The sequence below is a fragment of the Mesoplodon mirus genome (genome assembly GCF_964341445.2).
Source record: "Mesoplodon mirus genome assembly, chromosome: 5".
Taxonomy (NCBI): domain Eukaryota; kingdom Metazoa; phylum Chordata; class Mammalia; order Artiodactyla; family Ziphiidae; genus Mesoplodon; species Mesoplodon mirus.
This window is the reverse complement of record NC_138980.1, coordinates 124,102,069-124,121,394: the sequence shown is the minus strand read 5'-3', so window position 1 is coordinate 124,121,394 and position 19,326 is coordinate 124,102,069. Positions and strand designations below refer to the sequence as shown.

The 19,326-nt window shown below is 41.8% G+C and overlaps 1 protein-coding gene across 1 annotated transcript in view; it reads left to right on the top strand.

Annotated features, from left to right (window-relative positions):
* Nucleotides 1–19,326, top strand: part of SV2C (synaptic vesicle glycoprotein 2C) — a 215,456-nt gene that overhangs the window by 169,404 nt on the left and 26,726 nt on the right. The window contains exons 5-9 of the mRNA XM_082624126.1: nt 8,894–9,027; nt 9,512–9,601; nt 14,216–14,326; nt 14,778–14,866; nt 17,737–17,895. Of these exons, the coding sequence (XP_082480252.1) occupies nt 8,894–9,027; nt 9,512–9,601; nt 14,216–14,326; nt 14,778–14,866; nt 17,737–17,895 (583 nt within the window). The remainder of the gene's footprint in view (nt 1–8,893; nt 9,028–9,511; nt 9,602–14,215; nt 14,327–14,777; nt 14,867–17,736; nt 17,896–19,326) is intronic.

The following is a 19,326-nucleotide window of genomic DNA, read 5'->3' as shown; positions in this document are numbered from 1 at the left end:
GATCCAAGGCTCAGGACTCAGGGCAGTATCCATGACACACATACTTCAGTATAGCAGAAGTGGGCACAGCCCTACAGATCCATGCCAGCTGCACATCAGCCCTGTTAGTATGAGCTGGACGAGGGATGAGGGCCTGGCCTAAAGCAGAGGTGGAAAGAAAGGAACAGGTTTGGGAGAAATACAGAAAATAGCATCATATTTCTCAGTGATTGACTAGACACAGGGAGGGAAGAGAGTAGAGGCTGGCTTCCACATTCCTGGTCTGGAAGGCTGTGAGGAAGGAAGCTTGAGCATCTCCACCTGGGCTGGGGCCTTTCATGAAGCATCCTATGACCACAAACATCAGGAGCTTGAGATGATCAGGAGGCTGTTCTCTGGGTGGGTTTAAATTGGATACAAGTGAGCAATATCCGGCTATGAGGCTAATGGAGTGGACCTCTCCAGACTCATATTTCCATCCACTGTGCCTGGAAGCAGGGTGTGACGTCCCCTTCCTTGAGCTCCCAGGTGATTGTGATCGCATGCATTTCCTAGCCTGTTAGAATGGAATTTTTTTGACATAAATGACAAAACTCTATCGGCCATTTTGGGCCTGAATCATGAGCTAAGCAGCTGTTTCACTTGTCAAGCATTAAACAATTTGTTCTGGATCAGAGGCTACAAGGCAAGAAATGGGGCTAGAAAAACAGGAGCAGGTAGAGAGGTCAACAGTTAGTGGAGATGTATGAGTGTGACCTCTGGCACCAGCAACAAAGAACACTCAGGCTGGCCTCTGTTGTCATAACACGGGAAATACTACAGCCCCTTCCTCATCCCCACCCTGGGGAGAAAAACTTTCTTCTAAGAGTGGATTCCATGAGCATTTCTGTGCTCTGTCATTAAAAATCTGCTGGAAATGAAAGAGAGAGCTTTTACTGATCATGAGCAAAATCTTGCTGACACCAAGTGCAAAGAACAAAGAGAAATCTTCATCTGGAATAGAATAGGGATCATGAAGTTGTATGGAGCACTGTTTAGAAAAAAATAGTTTTTTAGGGCTTCCCTGGTGGCGTGGTGGTTGAGAGTCCGCCTGCCAATGCAGGGGGCGCGGGTTCGTGCCCCGGTCCGGGAAGATCCCACATGCCGCGGAGTGGCTGGGCCCGTGAGCCATGGCCGCTGAGCCTGCGCGTCCGGAGCCTGTGCTCTGCAACGGGAGAGACCACAACAGTGAGAGGCCCGCGTACCGCAAAAAAAAAAAAGTTTTTTAAGGACAGCTGATTTGAAAGCAGATTGACTGATTTGCTATCATGGAGAATAAGTATCATTTTGCTACAAGTTCTCTACCAACCTTTGGGCACTCGTGTCAGTACAAATTGTGGTTTAGAAGTTTGTTTTGTTCTGTTCAATTTTGAAAGTGTTCCATTTCTTACCATGGATCTATACTCAAGAGAGGTTTTCCTGTGGCTTCATCTGGTCCAGGCACAAGGTCTTAGAATCAGAGAGAACCTGAGCCCCAGAAAGGGCTTTAGAGTCTATTAGTCCAACTTTCTACCTAATGTAAGAATTCCCAATATTTATTTTTGTTTGCTTTTCAGTTTCCTAAAGCGATGCCTGTTCACAAAATGAACATAGTTGATTTATTATTATTCGTCCATGGACATCAGCTTATATAAGAGTTTATATATTAATATAAGTCTGCAAAACATATACAGTTCCTTTTAAATAAATATTTATGTTTGTAAAACAGAGAAGGAAAGTTAATGCGTGCCTTTATGTGCTATAAGATAATAAATATGAATATATTCAGTGTGTATTTACAGAGTAATGAGCTGCCTTTATATGCATTTATAAGCTTCATTTGTATATGGTCAAAATTTGACTATCCTATAGGCTATTGTGGTATACATTTATAGAGAAATTTTTGATAAAATTTCAATTGACCTACATTATTATTATTTATTATTATTATTATTTTGGCTGCGTTGGGTCTTCGTTGCTGTGTGCAGCCTTTCTCTAGTTGCGGCGAGCGGGAGCTACTCTTCCTTGTGGTGCTCAGGCTTCTCATTGTGGTGGCTTCTCTTGTTGGAAAGCATGGGCTATAGGCACGTGGGCTTTAGTAATTATGGCACACGGGCTCAGTATTTGTGGCTCAAGGGCTCTAGAGCGCAGGCTCAGTAGTTGAGGCGCACAGGCTTAGTTGCTCCATGACATGTGGGATCTTCCCAGACCAGGCTCAAACCCATGTCCCCTTCATTGGCAGACGGATTCTTAACCACTGCGCCACCAGGGAAGTCCTTGATCTACATTATCATAGTACTAGTAATATATTACTGTCTGTCTACAAAAGAAAATTCCAAAGGACCTTTGTTTAAAACAGACACACACACACATCTCTCTTCTCTCTCTCTCTCACATACACACACACACACACACACACACACACACACTTTATGCTGTCAGCTTTTTTCAAACCCTTGGGCTCATTTCTGTCAGTGAAGCTTGGGAAGCACCATGCTTGAATGAGTCTTACATGCTTTTACCAGGAACTCTTTCTGGAAAGGTCCTCTCATTCTTTCTTTTCATTTTTGGAGCACTCACAGCAGATATACCCTGAAAAATAAGCCCATAAATTTCTGCGTTTCAAAAGCCACCAGGCAGTGTGCTTCTTCAAAAGTGTGGTTAGGATCACAAGTCTGAATCAGGAACCAGAAGCATAGTGTGACTTCCTCCTGCTGTTGACTGCTGGCTCTGTGTATTCCAAATGGTAGGACCAGAGCTTGGAAACAGAAACAGAGAAAACAGCAAGAAAGGTCAACGTGTTGCCTAGGCCTGCTCTTAGAGACAGATGACTACGACAGTTAGTTGCACCCTCTCCCTGGGGTGTGTAATGCCAGTTGAATTGGCTCTCCCTTCTTGAATGCATGATTTTGTGCTGCAGACAGATCCCTACGAGCTCTGTGTGTGTGATTTCTTTGTATATCACTGTTGGCAATAGCGCTTGTGCCATTACCGCTCAAGATGCAACTGGCCTTGGCCTGAGAATCCTAAATCAGACTATGACTAGAGATACAGGTTTAAAGATGAAAGATCTGTGAATATCATTTTCTTTCCCACCCAGAGACACTGAGGCACTTCCTCACTGCTCTCCATAGTTTAGTTCTGAAAATTGTATGGATGCTAAATACTGTCACAGTTATCATTCCAGTTTCCTTATCTCCTCTCTTTTCCCATCAGACCTTACATTTCAGAAAAATCAAAGGCTTGCTACTCTTTGAAAAGGTTTTTTCCCCCTCTGAGTAAAAAGTAATACAAGGTGATACAAAACTCAAAAAGTAAATAATGCCAAAGCGAAAGGCCCCTCTAATAGCTCCCACCCCCTACCTTGAATAACCATGTAAAATAGTTAAGTATCTTTTCCTCCCACTTGTTTTCTAGATATAATGATATAGTTTATGTGTATATAAAAATGAAATCACTACTATTTACATTGGTTTGAAAAGAGTTTTTTTTTTCTCGCTGAGCATGTAACTTGGACAGTTTCCAAATCAGTTCAGAAAAATCTACCTCACTCTTTTGCCAATAGTTATACTGTCTTCTACAGCATGGCTGTACCATAGTTTATTTACCTATTCTCTTCACCCTTGCTTCTCCCCCTCTTTTTTTAACAAATGAGAAGAAGGTGAAAAATGTCTACTGAGACTGGCCACAAGGACTGTCCTGCTGCACCTGGTTGAATCTTATGGAGCCACAGATAATACTAGAAGTGTGACAACCTGAGTTTCTAGCTGAGGATTAATGTTTCATGCTGATTAGATAGTATTTATATTTTAAACCAGTGACAGGTTGAGGGGATAACATTTTATTTCTATAGGAATAAAAGCAGAAATTCATCTGATCATTGTTCCCTTCCTAAGCTTGTTGGCCACTTGAGAAAATGTATTTGGAGCCACTTTTCCAAAGAGAATTTTAGTTGGCTATGTGCCTTGTGAGTGAAGACCACTGACACAAAAATATAGGTGATTTATGTTTTAGCTGTTGAAAACTGATCTCACCTATAGTATTTATTTTTTATTAATATTAATAATACTAATGTTTTAGGACATTTGTGTCTTGTACCTAAAATATGCCTTCTTACCAAGGAACCAGGTCATTGAAAATATCATATAACTAGCAATCAAATATAGATCAATAGAGTAGGTGCCAATTCACCAGTACTTCAGGGACAGAGCCCAGAAAAGAACATGAAAGCCAGCATTCTTCTCCGTGCGTCCCACACTTCTGCCTTGGCACCTTGAAAGATTTCAGACAGTCAGGCAGCTGGGGAGGCATCTGGTTTCTGCATTCAGAGCACATCAGCTTGAGCCTGGTAAATGGCCTTGATTATCATGCAAGACACATAACACTCTTATTAGTGCCACGCTGATTAGCGCTGCACAGTCACCGCTTTCTGTAATACCCTAATTGAGGTCCTTGCTTGCCTGGAATGTACATTATGTTTAGATAAATCCCTCAGTATGATATTTTAATGGGTATTTTTTTAAAAGTCCAAAGGACAATTAGAACCACCGTCTATGCAAGAATCTTTTTTTTTTTTTTTTAAGACAAAAAAGGCGTGGTGCCAACATGAAGAAGAGAATCCATTTTACTAAGTGCGGGTGAATATCCTAAAGCAACAACCGCTTTCCCAGTTGCATGTGGCTTGTATCATCACATTCTAGTCCTTCACTCCATGCTCGTGTCTCCCCACTTCCTGATGTTTGTGGTTTGGGCTTTGTGTCACTCTCAAATGCAAATGTAAGTCATCTTGAAATGGAGCTGGGGAGGAGGGGTCCTGAGAATTCACCGCCGAGTAGCTATGGCAGCCATTGTTTCACTCCGTCATTCTCATCATTCATTTTTAATCTAGGTAATGGTATTTTAGTTTTACAAAGCATCTGCAGGGTCATTTCTTAAGACCCTCACTGTGTCTACCCCTCATTCAGGCCACAGGATATCATCCATCCGTCTCTCTCCGTACCGCCCCTCCCATCCCAGGGCATATCCTAAAAGGGGAGTAGGGTTGAACTTTTCTAGGACTCCCTCCTGCTTCTAGGGCTCTCCTTTCTCTCTTCAAGTCAAATAGCTGTAATATAGTAGGAGAGATTTGGGGATCGGGCATGGTACAGTCAGTCCTGGCTGGTCTCTTCTGCTTCTTTAGTACTGGTTTGAACTGTATCTCAAACTTGGATGTTAGAAATTTACGAATTTGCTCTCTTTGTTTTCATGGCCCCGAATCAGACAAGAAATTTATCAAGGGCTCTTAAGAGAAGACTGCTTGGGATAGGTACCTGCACCCCTTCTGTACTCCCTCTACACTTCCTTTAGAACCTGTTCTAGCATGAGTCATACTATTTATCATGTCTGTTAACATATCTGCCTCTTCTTCTGTACTTTAACTCCTTGAGGGCGGGAAATAAGTGTTAGCCTCTACATCTCAGCACTGTGACTAGCACAGAGAGGCACTCAATAAAAGTATGAGTAGGGGCTTCCCTGGTGGCGCAGTGGTTGAGAGTCCGCCTGCCGATGCAGGGGACACGGGTTCGTGCCCCGGTCCGGGAAGATCCCACGTGCCGCGGAGCGGCTAGGCCCGTGAGCCATGGCCGCTGAGCCTGCGCGTCCGGAGCCTGTGCTCCACAACGGGAGAGGCCACAACAGTGAGAGACCCGCGTACCGTAAAAAAATAATAATAATAATAAAATAAAAGTATGAGTGAATGAACAGAAAGTAAACTAAGGTATCACTAGGCATTAGGGAAGTGCAAATTAAAACCATGGTGAGATACCACTACACACCTATAGAAGGCCAAAATTTAACCAAAAAAAAAAAAGAACTGGCAAAAAGGTGGTGGGAAGTGTGTGAAGAAGCTAGAACTCTCATATACTAGTGGTAGGGGGGCAAAATGGTACAGCCACTGTGGACAATAATTTGCAGTTTCTTATAAAGCTAAACATATACTTATTAAATGACTCAATTTACCCAGTCCTAGGTATTTACCCAAGAGAAAGGGAAAACTTTGGGATACACAAAAACCCATCTGAAGTGTTTGTAACAGCTTTATTTATAATCCCCTAAAAAGGGAAAAATTCCAGCTGTCCTTCAGCTGATGAGTGGATAAACAAATGAAATATCCACACAATGAAATGCTACTCAGCAATGAAAAGGAGCAAAGTATTAAAATGTGCAGCAGTCTGCATGAATGCATTATGCGAAGAGTGAGAAGCCAGATTTTAAAAGCTGCGTACAATATAAATCCATTTATATGACATTGTGGAAAAGGCAAAACTCTAGGGACAGAGAACAGACCAGTGATTGCCAGGGGTTAGGCATAGAGGAGGGGTTGACTCCAAAGGGGCAACAGGAAGGAATGTTTCGGGGTGATGCAACAATCTGTATCCTGATTATGATGGTGGTTACGTGACTCTGTACATTTATCAAACTCATAGAACAATGTAACTTAAAATGTAATCAAAAATTTTACTGTATATACAAATTGCAAATTTAATTTGAAAAAGTAAATCAGAGTTGTTTTGCTGTTTAGTGTGGATTCAGAAAAAATGTCAAAACAAAAGTAGCCTGCAGCAATTCTGTACATGTTCATGTACACATGTAAACACAAAAGGGTATGCTTGTGTGTGTGTGTGTGCACGTGTGTGCATTTAACAAACATTTAAAGTACACTTCCTATAGACCAGGACTTGCTATAGACACTGGGGTTATATTGATGAGTAACAAAAGCAGAATTCCTGCTTTCATGGTGTGGAAAGGGATAGACAGTAAAAAAGTAAACAAATCAATGAATTCACAGCTTTAGATAGCAGTAAGTGCTGTGGAGACAATAAAGCAGGTCTTGATGATAAGAGTGGGATTGGGTGTTCAGGCCTCTCTGAAGAGATGGCCTTAAACTGAGACCTGGAAAGTATAAAGGAGGCATGCATGTATGCAAATACTCAGGCAGAGCAGTCCAGGCAGGGAAAACCTCAAACGCAAAGACCCCGAGGGGACTCCTTTGAGGACAGAAATACTGAAAAATCCTCTCACTTCAAAACTCATAGAAAGGCTGGCTGACATACAACCACCATCCTTTCAATGCATGGCTGGGCTTCCTAGGAAATAAGGCAAAGCCCCTAAAATGGAATTAAACTTTGTGTATTCAGAGAACTTGAAGCAGGTCAGTGGGATGGACCAAGTGAAGGAGGGGACCAGCAGAAGATGAGCTAAGATGCGTAGGTGGGGATCAGTTTCTGTTGGCTCCAGCACTTTTGAAAAAGAATTCCTTTATATGAAGCTCTTAGATCAAATGTGAAGTGAACAAGGTATGTTTTCTTAGTTCCATCATATGATTTCCTCTGTGTTTTGGATATTTGAGATGTTTGAACTTCTGCTACATAAAACATTGAGAGTAGACATCCCCTCCTAAAGTTTATGTTGTAGTTAATTTAGCAGTCCACATAGTCCTCAGGTATTAAATTACCAGAAAATGCTTATGAATCTAAGATTGATGTAGCATGTTTATATGATGTAGGTGTTTATATGATTTATCAACAAAGTCTGTGTTTGAGTAAGCACAGACATGCGGACATGTGTGGTATAAGATTCTGCCTCAAATCCCGGTGGAGAAGATTCTGGTGCATAACTTCAGCTGCGTGGCCTTGAGGAACTCATGTCACCTCCAGAATCTCACTTGGCTCCTGTGCGAACAATGAATAATTATACTACTCTCCCAGGGATGGAATGTAGACTATCTGACTTTTGCTCACAGCAGCCTTCTAAATACCAAGCATTGCAAAAATTAGAATTTTGCCTCACATAATTAATCTATGCCTCCATAAATCTCTTCTCTGTTTTCAATTAGATTTGATATGCTTCATTCTTTCTCCTTTAGAGTCATGGTGGAATTTTGCTTTCAACCATTTTACATTCATTCAAATATTGCTTTTCTTTTAGTTCTTGAGAGATTTCCATCAATATCCCATTTGCTTGTTTTCATTATATTATAATAAAAAACTGTTTAGAAATTTAAAATTCTCTTGATCTAGTGTATGGCATGTGCACGTGGAAAGGTTGGCAAACGCCAGTTCTTAATCATCGCACTGGTCAGCATGCTGGAAGGAAACTAGTGACCCCCTCAGAGGGGGTTGCTGAAAAGAGCTACATGGGAACAGTTAAGAGAAACCAGTACAGAATAATAAAGTACCTCGGGGCTAGTAGCAGAAGGGCAGCCTGTGCCCACTTATGCCTCAAAGGGCAAGGAGAGACAGGGATTGCCAGAACCTGACAAGAGCTGTGGTGGTTTCGCGAGAAGCTTCCAGGGGATGAGCACACCCACTGTCAAACGTCCATGCAGCCAGGAGTAGGGGAAAAGGGAAGCAAGAGGAATAAATATCCTGCACCCTGCTGCCACCCTCTGTTCTCCTGCCAGTGCTTCCTTTATTCAAACCCAACTGGAAGTTGGTGGGCAATGGGGGCCAGTTGGTATGGTCCATAGAGGGCCATTTCCTGGCACACAGCAGAGACGAGAGTGAAGAGTGGTCTGCTAGAGACAGAAGATACCCAGCCCAGGGCTCTGTTGGAAAAAGCACTGTCCCAAATTCATTTACCTTGGCCTTTGGAGTTTGGTTGTTCAGCAACACACCGTGTCCGTAGGTGCAGACCCCTTTGATTCCAAGCATTTTTCTTCCCAGCACTGCTGTTGGCCGTCTTCAAGCTGAACTGGTCACTGTGGCTGATGCCCATATCAGCTCATTCTTCTGGGGGTGGTAAGATTTGACTATGAATCAATTTGAGGTATGGACACTCACAGTGATGTGGGGACCTCGCTGTCCCAGCAGGCAGTCTGGAGAGGGCTCTCCTCACCCCTCCTGTCTTCCTTTTCCAGGATGGAGCTTCAACATGGGGTCCGCCTACGAGTTTCATAGTTGGCGTGTGTTCATCATCGTCTGCGCCCTCCCCTGCGTCTCCTCAGTGGTGGCCCTCACGTTCATGCCTGAAAGCCCACGGTTCTTGTTGGAGGTAACGCTCGTCATTACAAGTATTCAAAGAAACCGCATACGGTGGAACGAGTCCCTTCCAATTCTAGGAAACTATGTTTGCCTCTTCGGTGGTACATTTTTCCTTCCTACTACGGAACCATGGAGGGTTTGGTTTCATGGGGTCATGCTTTCGACAACCAGCATGTGAAAAAGCTGCCTCGTGGCCAGAAAGCACTAATGTTCCTCCTCAAGCAAGTCATTTCCCTCAACGAAGAGAATGTGACTTCTTGTTTTATAAATGAACCTTACTATCCAAAGGTGCTATGTCTAGTTAGAGGCACATCCCTTGAGCTGCTAATGCACTCAAGGATATCCAAGTAGCCTCTGTGTTCCAATCGGACGAACCTAAATGCATTTGCACTGTTACACCCAATTGGATCTGACAACACCACATGGTTATTGGAAAATCAGGGCGTATGTGTGTTTCACCTCCTGGCCCTTCACTGTCTACTCATATCTCTTAGGTTGGAAAACATGATGAAGCCTGGATGATTCTGAAGTTAATTCATGACACAAACATGAGGGCACGGGGTCAGCCTGAGAAAGTCTTCACGGTGAGTACTGCTTCTCAGTGAATCCTCCGCCCCAGAGGTCGAGAAACCTTTTCTGAAAAGGCCTGATTGTAAATTGTTCTCTCGCTGCGCCAGCCGCTCGTCTTTCTTACTCGCCATTTTACCTACGCCTGCCGTGCTGCTGTTTTGTGTGTGCTCTTCCCTCTGCATGGAATGTTCTTCCATCCTCTGGTTACAAAATTTATTCTCAACGGGAAAACTAGTCTAAACTCATGAAAATTGGATGCGTGGAATTTTCGGGAAAGAACAATGTTTTTTTTTCCCCAGCACCTCCACCAAAATAAAAAAGAACAGTGGTTTTTAAATCCTTTGATATATGCAGCATAGACAAAAAATGTGTTGTCTAAAATAGGTGTAAAGGGGATATATGCAATATCTTCAGCATCTTTTAAATAATATCAATTATAGTTCTTGAAATAAGTAAAATAGTTCCTGATTAAACAGTCCCCTGAAATCTTATTTATTCATTTCATTTTTTAATAGGAAATGGATTTTCCATAGTGTAAAGATAGACTCAGTCTAGCCTCTGTTCAAAGGATCACAGATTCTCAATTACTAAAAATTTTTTCTGCAGTGTAATGGAGAAATGAAGATCAATAATGGATGTCCTCCACTGAGGCCCTGGGAGCCTTTGAGTAGGCTCTTCTTTTGAGTAAATTAACAATAAAGGAAGAATTTTTTTTTTTTTTTTGGCTGAATCCCACCGCATGTGGGATCTTAGTTCCCTGACCAGGGATCAAACCCACGCACCCTGCAGTGGAAGCGCGGAGTCTTAACCATTGGACCACCAGGGAAGTCCAAGAAATTTTATTTTAAATAAATTTATTTATTTATTTAAAATTGATTTATTGATTTATTTTTTTGGCTGCGTTGGGTCTTTGTTGCTGCGCACAGGCTTTCTCTAGTTGTGGTGAGGGAGGCTACTCTTTGTTGTGGTGTGTGGGCTTCTCATTGCGGTGGCTTCTCTTGTTGCGGAGCATGGGCTCTAGGCTTGTGGGCTTCAGTAGTTGTGGCTCGTGGGCTCTAGAGCGCAGGCTCTGTAGTTGTGGCTCACAGGCTTAGTTGCTCCACAGCATGTGGGATCTTCCCGGACCAGGGCTCGAACCTGTGTCCCCTGCATTGGCAGGCGGATTCTTAACCACTGCGTCACCAGGGAAGCCCCAAGAATATTTTTAAATTAAAGAATCATAAGGCAAGAAGAATCTTGAGATGTAATTTAGATACTCAGTGTCCCTAACCCTTCTCAGCTAGATAAACCCTTTACCCAAGACTTCTGAGAAGGTATCTCTGTAGGGCCTCATTGCCCTGCTAACCTGCTTTTTCTTCCAGAAGGTCTGAGTTACCAAGTTCACTCATGGTCATCCACGTTAATATTACTGTATAAAGGTTAAGTGGGAATAAGGTGGGAACACTCTAAAAGAATGGGTAATCTCGAAGTCATTTATATGTAACTTTCAAAGGCATTACATGATTCCACCATGACACATTTGTCTTTTTCCTTGTTATATCTATTGATACAATACAGTGAATTCACATGCCTTCCTTCTCTCCTTTTTAAGCTTTTCTTCCTATGTGCCTACTTTAAATATTGTTTTTCAGGGCTTTATTTGCAGCTAACTTCCCTTTTAACCCTACACACTCTCCTTAGCTTATCTCAGCTACTTCCTAGATCTCTCTCTCCTAATGGACAAATCTCCTGAGCTCCAGACGTGCATGTTGAAGGGCTTTGTGGCCATACTCCTATGTACCATAGGCCCTTCAAATTCTGAATTTCTAAATCTGAACTTCTCACCTTAAGAGTTTCCAAACCTCTTCCCTGTTAAAATTCTATCAGCAAGTACCACCAGCACCGCCCAAACCAGAACCCTGAAAACTATCCTATTTCTTTCTTTCCTTTATTCCAGTATGTCCAAGAAATCACTGTGTCCTATTATCCACCATCCTAAATATCTCTCATTATTGTCTCTTACCTTTCCACCTTTCCTGCCACTGATTTGGTTCAGCCCTCCTTACTCACTGCCCTCTGCCCTTGCACTATTCTTCAGGAATAGCAAATGCTATGCAGTTTCCAATACACTCTTTTCTCTCACACCTCTGGACATTTGCACATGATATTCCTCCCACTTGGAATGCCCTTCAAGTAGTTGACACACATGACAAATGACATACTTTTCCATAAGCTCCAACAAATTCCACAGTCCATGAAGGCTTTTTTCTCACTCTCGGGTCAACTTGGGTGTTCTGTACAATATGTCTCTCCCGTCTGATATAGATTTCCGTTAGAGTACTTTCTAATTTTGTCTGGTAATTGCTTGGACGGTGTGATGTTTTATATTTGCATGTCCAGGGACTAGTGCCAGGCCTGGCTCCCCAAGGGTGCCAGTGAAAGAATGCACAAACATTGATGAGTGGAGAAGAAGCCTCCCAAAAGTAATATGTCAAGTCAGAATGGCTATCATCAAAAAGAATACAAATAACAAATGTTGGCTAGGATGTGGAGAAAAGGGAACCCTCGTACACTGCTGGTAGGAATGTAAATTGGTGTAGCCGATGTAGAAAACAGTATGGAGTTACCTCAAAAAGCTAAAAATAGAACTACCATATGATCCAGCAATTCCACTACTGGGTATATATCCAAAAAAAACAAACACACTAATTTGAAAAGATACATAACACCCCAGTGTTTATAGCAGCATTATTTACAATTGCCAAGGTATGGAAGAAACCTAAGTGTCCATCAACAAATGAATGGATAAAGAAGATGTGGTATGTATATATAATGGAATATTACTCAGCCATAAAAAAAGAATGAAATTTTGCCATTTTCAGCAACATGGATGGACTTGGAGGGCATTATGCTAAGTGAAATAAGTCAGAGAAAGACAGATACTGTATGATATCACTTATATGTGGAATCTAAAAAAAATACAACAAGCTAATGAATATAACAAAACAGAAACAAACTCACAGCTACAGAGAACAAACTAGTGGTTACCAGTGGGGAGAGTTAAAGGAGGAGGGGCAGTATAGGGGTAGGAGAAAGAAAGGGGTTATTATGGGATTATATGAAATCACTTGTGTGAAACTTTTGAAAACTGTAAAGCACTATAGAATTTAATGAATCTTTCATTCAATACAAAAGAAAAAAAGAAGAAGAAGAATACCTCTGTGATTTAAAAAAAGGAATTCTGGAATATCACAAAATAATGCCTACATGGATGATTTGGAGCTGACTCTATTTGGAATCCCAGACATTAACTCAGACATTATTGTCATTAAATGTGGACATCTTTGTTTACATAGCCATGAAGAGGCTACTGCCCACCTGGTATAATTTGAAAGATACCAAGGGTCCCCAAATCACCTCTGTCAAAAGCCAGTCTTGGCACCTGGAGTCTCATGATAGAAGTGCTCCTTTGGATGTTGGCAGACTCTCCAGAAAGATCTGTTCAGGAGTTATCCCTGGCAGGGGTAATGTGTACACATTCCTGTGTCCTCTCTCAGGTGTATCAAAAGCAGGTAGATGTTGACTAACAGGGTCAGATGGGACAGGTCCACAAAGCAACCATGCTTTTTTTTTTTTCCTCTCTCTCTTTTCAGGCTTCATTCTCTGTGTTAGAAGCATTGCTTCTCCTGACTTTTCGTTCTTTTCCTTAGCAAAAGGAGGCTAGTTTAAGTCATGGATACAGCTTCAGGCTGATCCTCCATCATTTCTTCCCCTTCTAACCTTGAAGAGTCCATGTTGAGGCTTGTAATTGAAGCTCATTCACTGGACCTCACCTCATGGTCACCTGCGGGTACTTGCTGACCAGGCACTGTCAGGGACTGTGGGAGAAGGAAGCAAGGGTCACAGGGATGCTCTAAGAATGGAAGTTTGATGGGAAAGCTTTAAGAACTATGTTTAGGGGCCAAATTCATCAAATAAGCAGATTCCAAAGAAAAGTGTGTTCAGTCATTTTAGTCTAAGCAAAGTAATTCTTAATCCAGAAGCGAATCTATCTGGATGTTTAATCTGCTAATGTACGCCTTTTTAAAAAATTTTATTTTATTGAAGTACAGTTGATTTACAATCTTGTGTTAATTTCTATGGTACAGCAAAGTGATTCAGTTATACATGTATATTCATTCTTTTTCATATTCTTTTCCATTACGGTTTATCACAGGATATTGAATGTAGTTCCCTGTGCTATACAGTAGGAGCTTGTTGTTTATCCATTCTCTATATAATAGTTTGCTTCTCCTAATCCCCAAATCCCAATCCATCCCTCCCCAACCCCCTAATGTGTGCCTTTTTACTAGTGATTCAGAGAAGGGTATTTTGTTTTCATGTTATTCCATTACTACTTACTCTTCCCCCTCTTCTTTAGGGTATTCCCTCCCATTTGTTCTTTTTTCCCCCCATTCATTCTTTATTCAGTTCTTTTGAGTCTGTGTACTTACACCAGTGGTCTCATATATGTATGGATGCCTGCTTGTGTATCAAATACCTGCTTCCTTTTCATTGGAGTCAGCTTTCACTCCTTTAAAAACAAATTGTAAACTCCACCAACTTCAGAGAAGAGAACTCAACACTTTGCCCTCTGTTGCTCCTTACAGGTAAACAGAATCAAAACCCCAAGACAAATAGATGAGCTGATCGAAATCGAGAGTGACACAGGAACATGGTACAGGAGGTGTTTTGTTCGGATCCGCACAGAACTGTATGGAGTAAGTAACAAGCCCATCCTGACTTGCTGGCCAACTTGGTACTTGAGGTTAGGCAGAAACAGGATTGACTGAATCTGTCCCACGAATGGGGTTCTTCCCGCTTCTGCCCAGGACACCCGATTCCTAGAGTAGGACCAGGTAATAGGATCCCCTTGGGATTAGCGGGGTTACCAAGACATTCCCTCTTTGGCGAGGGAAGGTATTAGGCAAGGAGTCCTGGCAGTGATGGGGTACACGGATGTCTTGAGTTACTTTGTCCATTGGAAGCTGATAAATAAAAATTCCAGAAACCAAAAATTTGGTTTCCTATAGCCTTTAGCTTTTGCACTGTAAGTTCAAATGAATCCAGCCCAAAGAAAACTCAACATTTTGTATAATTTGTTGGAGGGGGTTGGGAAATGCAGTTGACTAGGTAACTGCCTAAGAAAACTAACTCTCTAATATTTCACAGATTTGGTTGACTTTTATGAGCTGTTTCACCTACCCAGTCCGGGACAATACCATAAAGCTTACGATTGTTTGGTTCATGCTGTCCTTTGGGTAAGTGATACCTAAATTCTTGGTGAGTGAAATCTTTAAATTTCCACACTGTAACTCCCAACCACGCTGCTTTTTTTCTTATGCTGTTTGATGCTGTTAACCTCTATGAAAGAATTTTTAAAAAATTTTCCATTTGCTGGCAATTACAGTTTTTATCACCCAGTCATTTAATTTATGCTGTCATAAAGCGGGGTGGCAAAACCAACAGTGTCTGGAAAGTTCGATAAGCCCGTGAATGGTTTGCCCCCATAATTTCTCCACCCTCCTCTCCTCACTGGCGCGGCCCCAGCTCACCGGCCTCTTTGCTCTTCCTCAGATGTGTCAGGACTTTCTTGAACATGTTCCATCTCGGGCCTTAGTCCCGCCCCCAGACATGGCCTGACTCATTTCCTCTCCTCCTTTGAGTCTTTCCTGGTGTGTCACCTTCCAATGATACCTCCCGAAGCACCTTCTTAAAAACTGCAGCCCCTCAGTACTCCCAGTCCCCTTCTCAGCTTTATTATTCCCCATCGTACCTTCTATCATCTTCTAATAGACAAAAAGCTTTTCCATTCTTTAAAGAATAAAGAAAGCTCTGTCTTCCTCCTCTGGAAGCTCTGTGAGAACAGGGATTTTAAACTGTTTTGCTCACGGATATATGGCCCTGGCACATAATAAGTGCTCAATAAATAAAACCACCCTATATGTGTTGTAAGAAAAGAGGAGGTAGGGAGAACATTTCAGAATTTTAGTTGCAAATGGTTGACATACTCACTTTAGAATATGTGTATACAACTCGATTTTTGCCTAATTTATTGTTTTTTAAAGGCAGGTAGGTGATACCCTACACTTTCAGGTCAATAGGCTCTGGTAGAGCCCAATATTTATGCTACAAGTTCCATGTCTTAACATCCCTAACTGAAAACCAGTGAGTGATCGCAGATGACCAGCCTCTCCCAGTGCTGTGAGTTGTAGTAAAGGGAGAGACCAGGAAGGTAGGGGTTGTTCTGCTGTGTGACTTGGCGACACTACCAGTTTTAGTTCCTTATTTCTAAATTGGCAGGGTTGACTTAGAACACGTAAAGTAACTCCCACTCAAGTTCTAAAAAAACCATTGATCTATGAAGGAAGAGAGGGCTGAAAATTAACGAGTATTAAATGCCTACTATGGGGCTTCCCTTGTGGTGCAGTGGTTTAAGAATCCGCCTGCCAATGCAGGGGACACAGGTTCGGGAAGATCCCACATGCCGCGGAGCAACTAAGCCCGTGCACCACAACTACTGAGCCTGCACTGTAAAGCCCGTGAGCCACAACTACTGCACCCACACACCACAGCTACTGAGCCCGTGCGCCTAGAGCCCGTGCTCCGCAACAAGAGAAGCCACCGCAGTGAGAAGCCCTTGCACCGCAACGAAGAGTAGCCCCCGCTCGACTCAACTAGAGAAAGCCTGCGCGCAGCAGCGAAGACCCCACACAGCTAAAAATAAATAAATAAAATAAATAAATTTATTAAAAAAAAAAACCAACTTCGTCTTTTGAGCACTCGCTATGTGCTAGGTACTTGGCATTCCATTTAATCCAAGCAACTACCCAGGAAGGTGGGTACTATCATCATTCCGATATTAGAGATGGGGGGATAACTGAGGCTTTTATAACTTGCCCAAGATCACACAGCTGGTAACTGGCAAGGCCAGGATCCAAACCTAGCATATCTACCTGCAAAAGTTATGCTCATGACCACTTCTTTCCCTGTGTAGCTCAATGTAACTAGGGATAAGCTAGAGCAGTGGTTCTCAAACTTGAGTGTGCATCAGAAGAGTTACACGAAGGACTCCATCCCACAGTTTCTGATTCAGCAGGTGTGGATGAAGCCTGAGAGTCTGCATTTCTAACAAGTTCCCGGGTGATGTTGATGCTGCTGGTCCAGGGACTGTGCTTTGGGTGGGAACCACCAGTTTAGAGCAGCGTTGTCCAGTAAAAATATAATGTCAGCCACATGTGTCATTTTAAATGTTCTGGCAGCCACATTTAAAGAAAAGGAAAAGGAAACAGGTGAAACAAATTTTAATAACGTATTATTTCACTCATTTTGTCCAAAATATTATCATTCTGACATTTAATCAATATGAAATGATTAACAACTTAATTTTACATTTTTTTCCCCATAAGTATTCAAATCTGGTGTTTCATACTCATGGCACATCTCATTCAGACTGGTCACATTTAACTGCTCAGTAACCACATGTGGTTAGTGGCTGCTGTTACGAAGGTCACAGCAGTATGACCGAGCTGTAAGCTGTTAGAATAACACACTAGAGGCAAGAGACAGAAAGTGGACAATAACGTGGCTTTTCCAATGAATAACTTAAATGGCCTTTTTCCCAGCCTTGACCTTCTTTGAGCATGGGCTGTGCCCCCGGGCTAGCAGTACCATAGTAGTGTAGGAACCAAGAAAGTTTGTCCATTAATAAAGAGGTCATTCTTTAAGGGCCCTCACAGTCTGGGGACCCCAGGAGTTTGTAGCTCCAGACTAGGAGATGGGGTTCTTCAGTGCAGCCTACGGGAATGAGAAAAACATCAGGGCCAGGATGCCACGTGCTGGTGTACGATGGGGTTCTTACACATGTCTGTTCCCAAAGGAAGGGTTCAGGAATTACAGACCTGGGGTTCTCCAGGGAAACCCAGGCCATCCCTCTAGCGTGATTTTTGCAGACTTGTGATGAGGAGGGGCCAGTGAGATTACTGTTTGATGGTTCATAATGCTACAGGGGGTGGGTCCTAATCAGCAGTGCTTCTCCAGAAACCACTACCTCTCTGAAAATGACAGGGAGATGGTCATGGCCGCGAGGGTGTCGGCACCTTTACAAACTCACATTTCTTTGTCTTTGCAGGTACTACGGATTATCCATTTGGTTCCCTGATGTTATTAAACATCTGCAGTCGAATGTGTTGAAAGAAGTAGATGACCCGACAGGAAAATTTTCAAATTTAACTACTAACTTTACAACGGCAAATAAGATTATTACTGGACTGGAATGGGACAACGGCAGGTCCAGAAACTTTTAAATCATTTCACTTCCTACCTGGTCTCAAAAATGTATTTCTTATTAGCCTTCACGGCACTAAAATATGAATAGTTTTTTTAGTTTGTACATGTAGTCATTTTCAGACTGAATTTAAATACTTCCAAATGGCCTCTAAAGAAAAGGTATACGTATATCAGTTATCAGTTATAACTACTTCTGAAACTGAGCTGCTTCATATTTATAAAGAAATGGAATTGACTGGTGTGAAAAGAAAATTCAGAGAGGCCTTGGAAAACAAGCAAAATAAGTTATGGAAGAGAAGAGTGAAGATTATGAGAAAATAAGATAGGTTATAGCATTATTTAACTCAGAGGAAATCTGACCTGTAATCTCATGCCTGTTTTCTATCTCCGGAAAAGGGGACCACTTTTCAGATTTCCTTCCTTCTCCACTATGCTGAATCAAGAATTGGGGTTAAGTTGTACCAGGAAAAGTTTCAATTAGAGAATAGGAATGATTCCCCAAAGTTAAGAGCTTTGAAAATATGGAATAAGTTAGCAAAGGACATTTTTGAGTATGGAGTCTGAAATGCCTCTTGATGAGGAGAGAGAAGTGACTCCAAAGGTGGTTGTGGTTTATTTTTTCAAAGAGGGAAAGGGGTAGACAGGGTCCTCATTTCTACCCATTATTTGTTATCTGAGCAAATAATTGCTGGTATGAGTTCCTGTTGGTTTACATCATTCTTAGGAAATTCTCCCAGTTTCAAAATTAAAGTAAAACTCTAAAAAAATAAATGATCAAAGTTTCCCTGGGCAAAAACTAGTTTGGAAAGATGAAAAATAATTCTGTGGGATGCTTATGATTTGTGTAATGAAAAGGAGAGTTACCAACCAGGAGATAATTGTTTGGATCAGCAATTCAGTGAGGGGCCTAATCCATATAGGATGACCTTCACTCTCCCACATAAAAGACTGACTTGAATCTGTACTTGCTTCTCCGCAGAAACTTTAGAGTCAAGTGCTCTATAATTCCAGCATGAAAATTGACTTAATTACTTAAAAGTTATTGTTACTCCATTAGAAATTTCTAATATGTTTGTGCCTCTGACAGTCATATTTTTAATAAAAAGTTCTAAGCTGGATATTCAGTCATCACGGAGAAATTTTTTACTTTGGCAATGTAATGATTAATAATTTTAATAGTTTTTAAATCCTTCTAAAACATATACATTTATTTTAGAAGGCGATAGAAAATTTTTTTTTTGTCTTTCAGGGGAATTTGAAATACCACTAGCTAACTCATTTTTTAAAAATAGTTTTCCTATTCAACATCCTAAAATGGCGATTCTTTATATACTGATAAGGGATAACCTCCGAAGTAGACTCCGAGGAGAACAAAGCAAGGTGTAGAATAGTGTCCTGTTTGCTAGCGCCCTGTATACAGAATGCTCCCGGA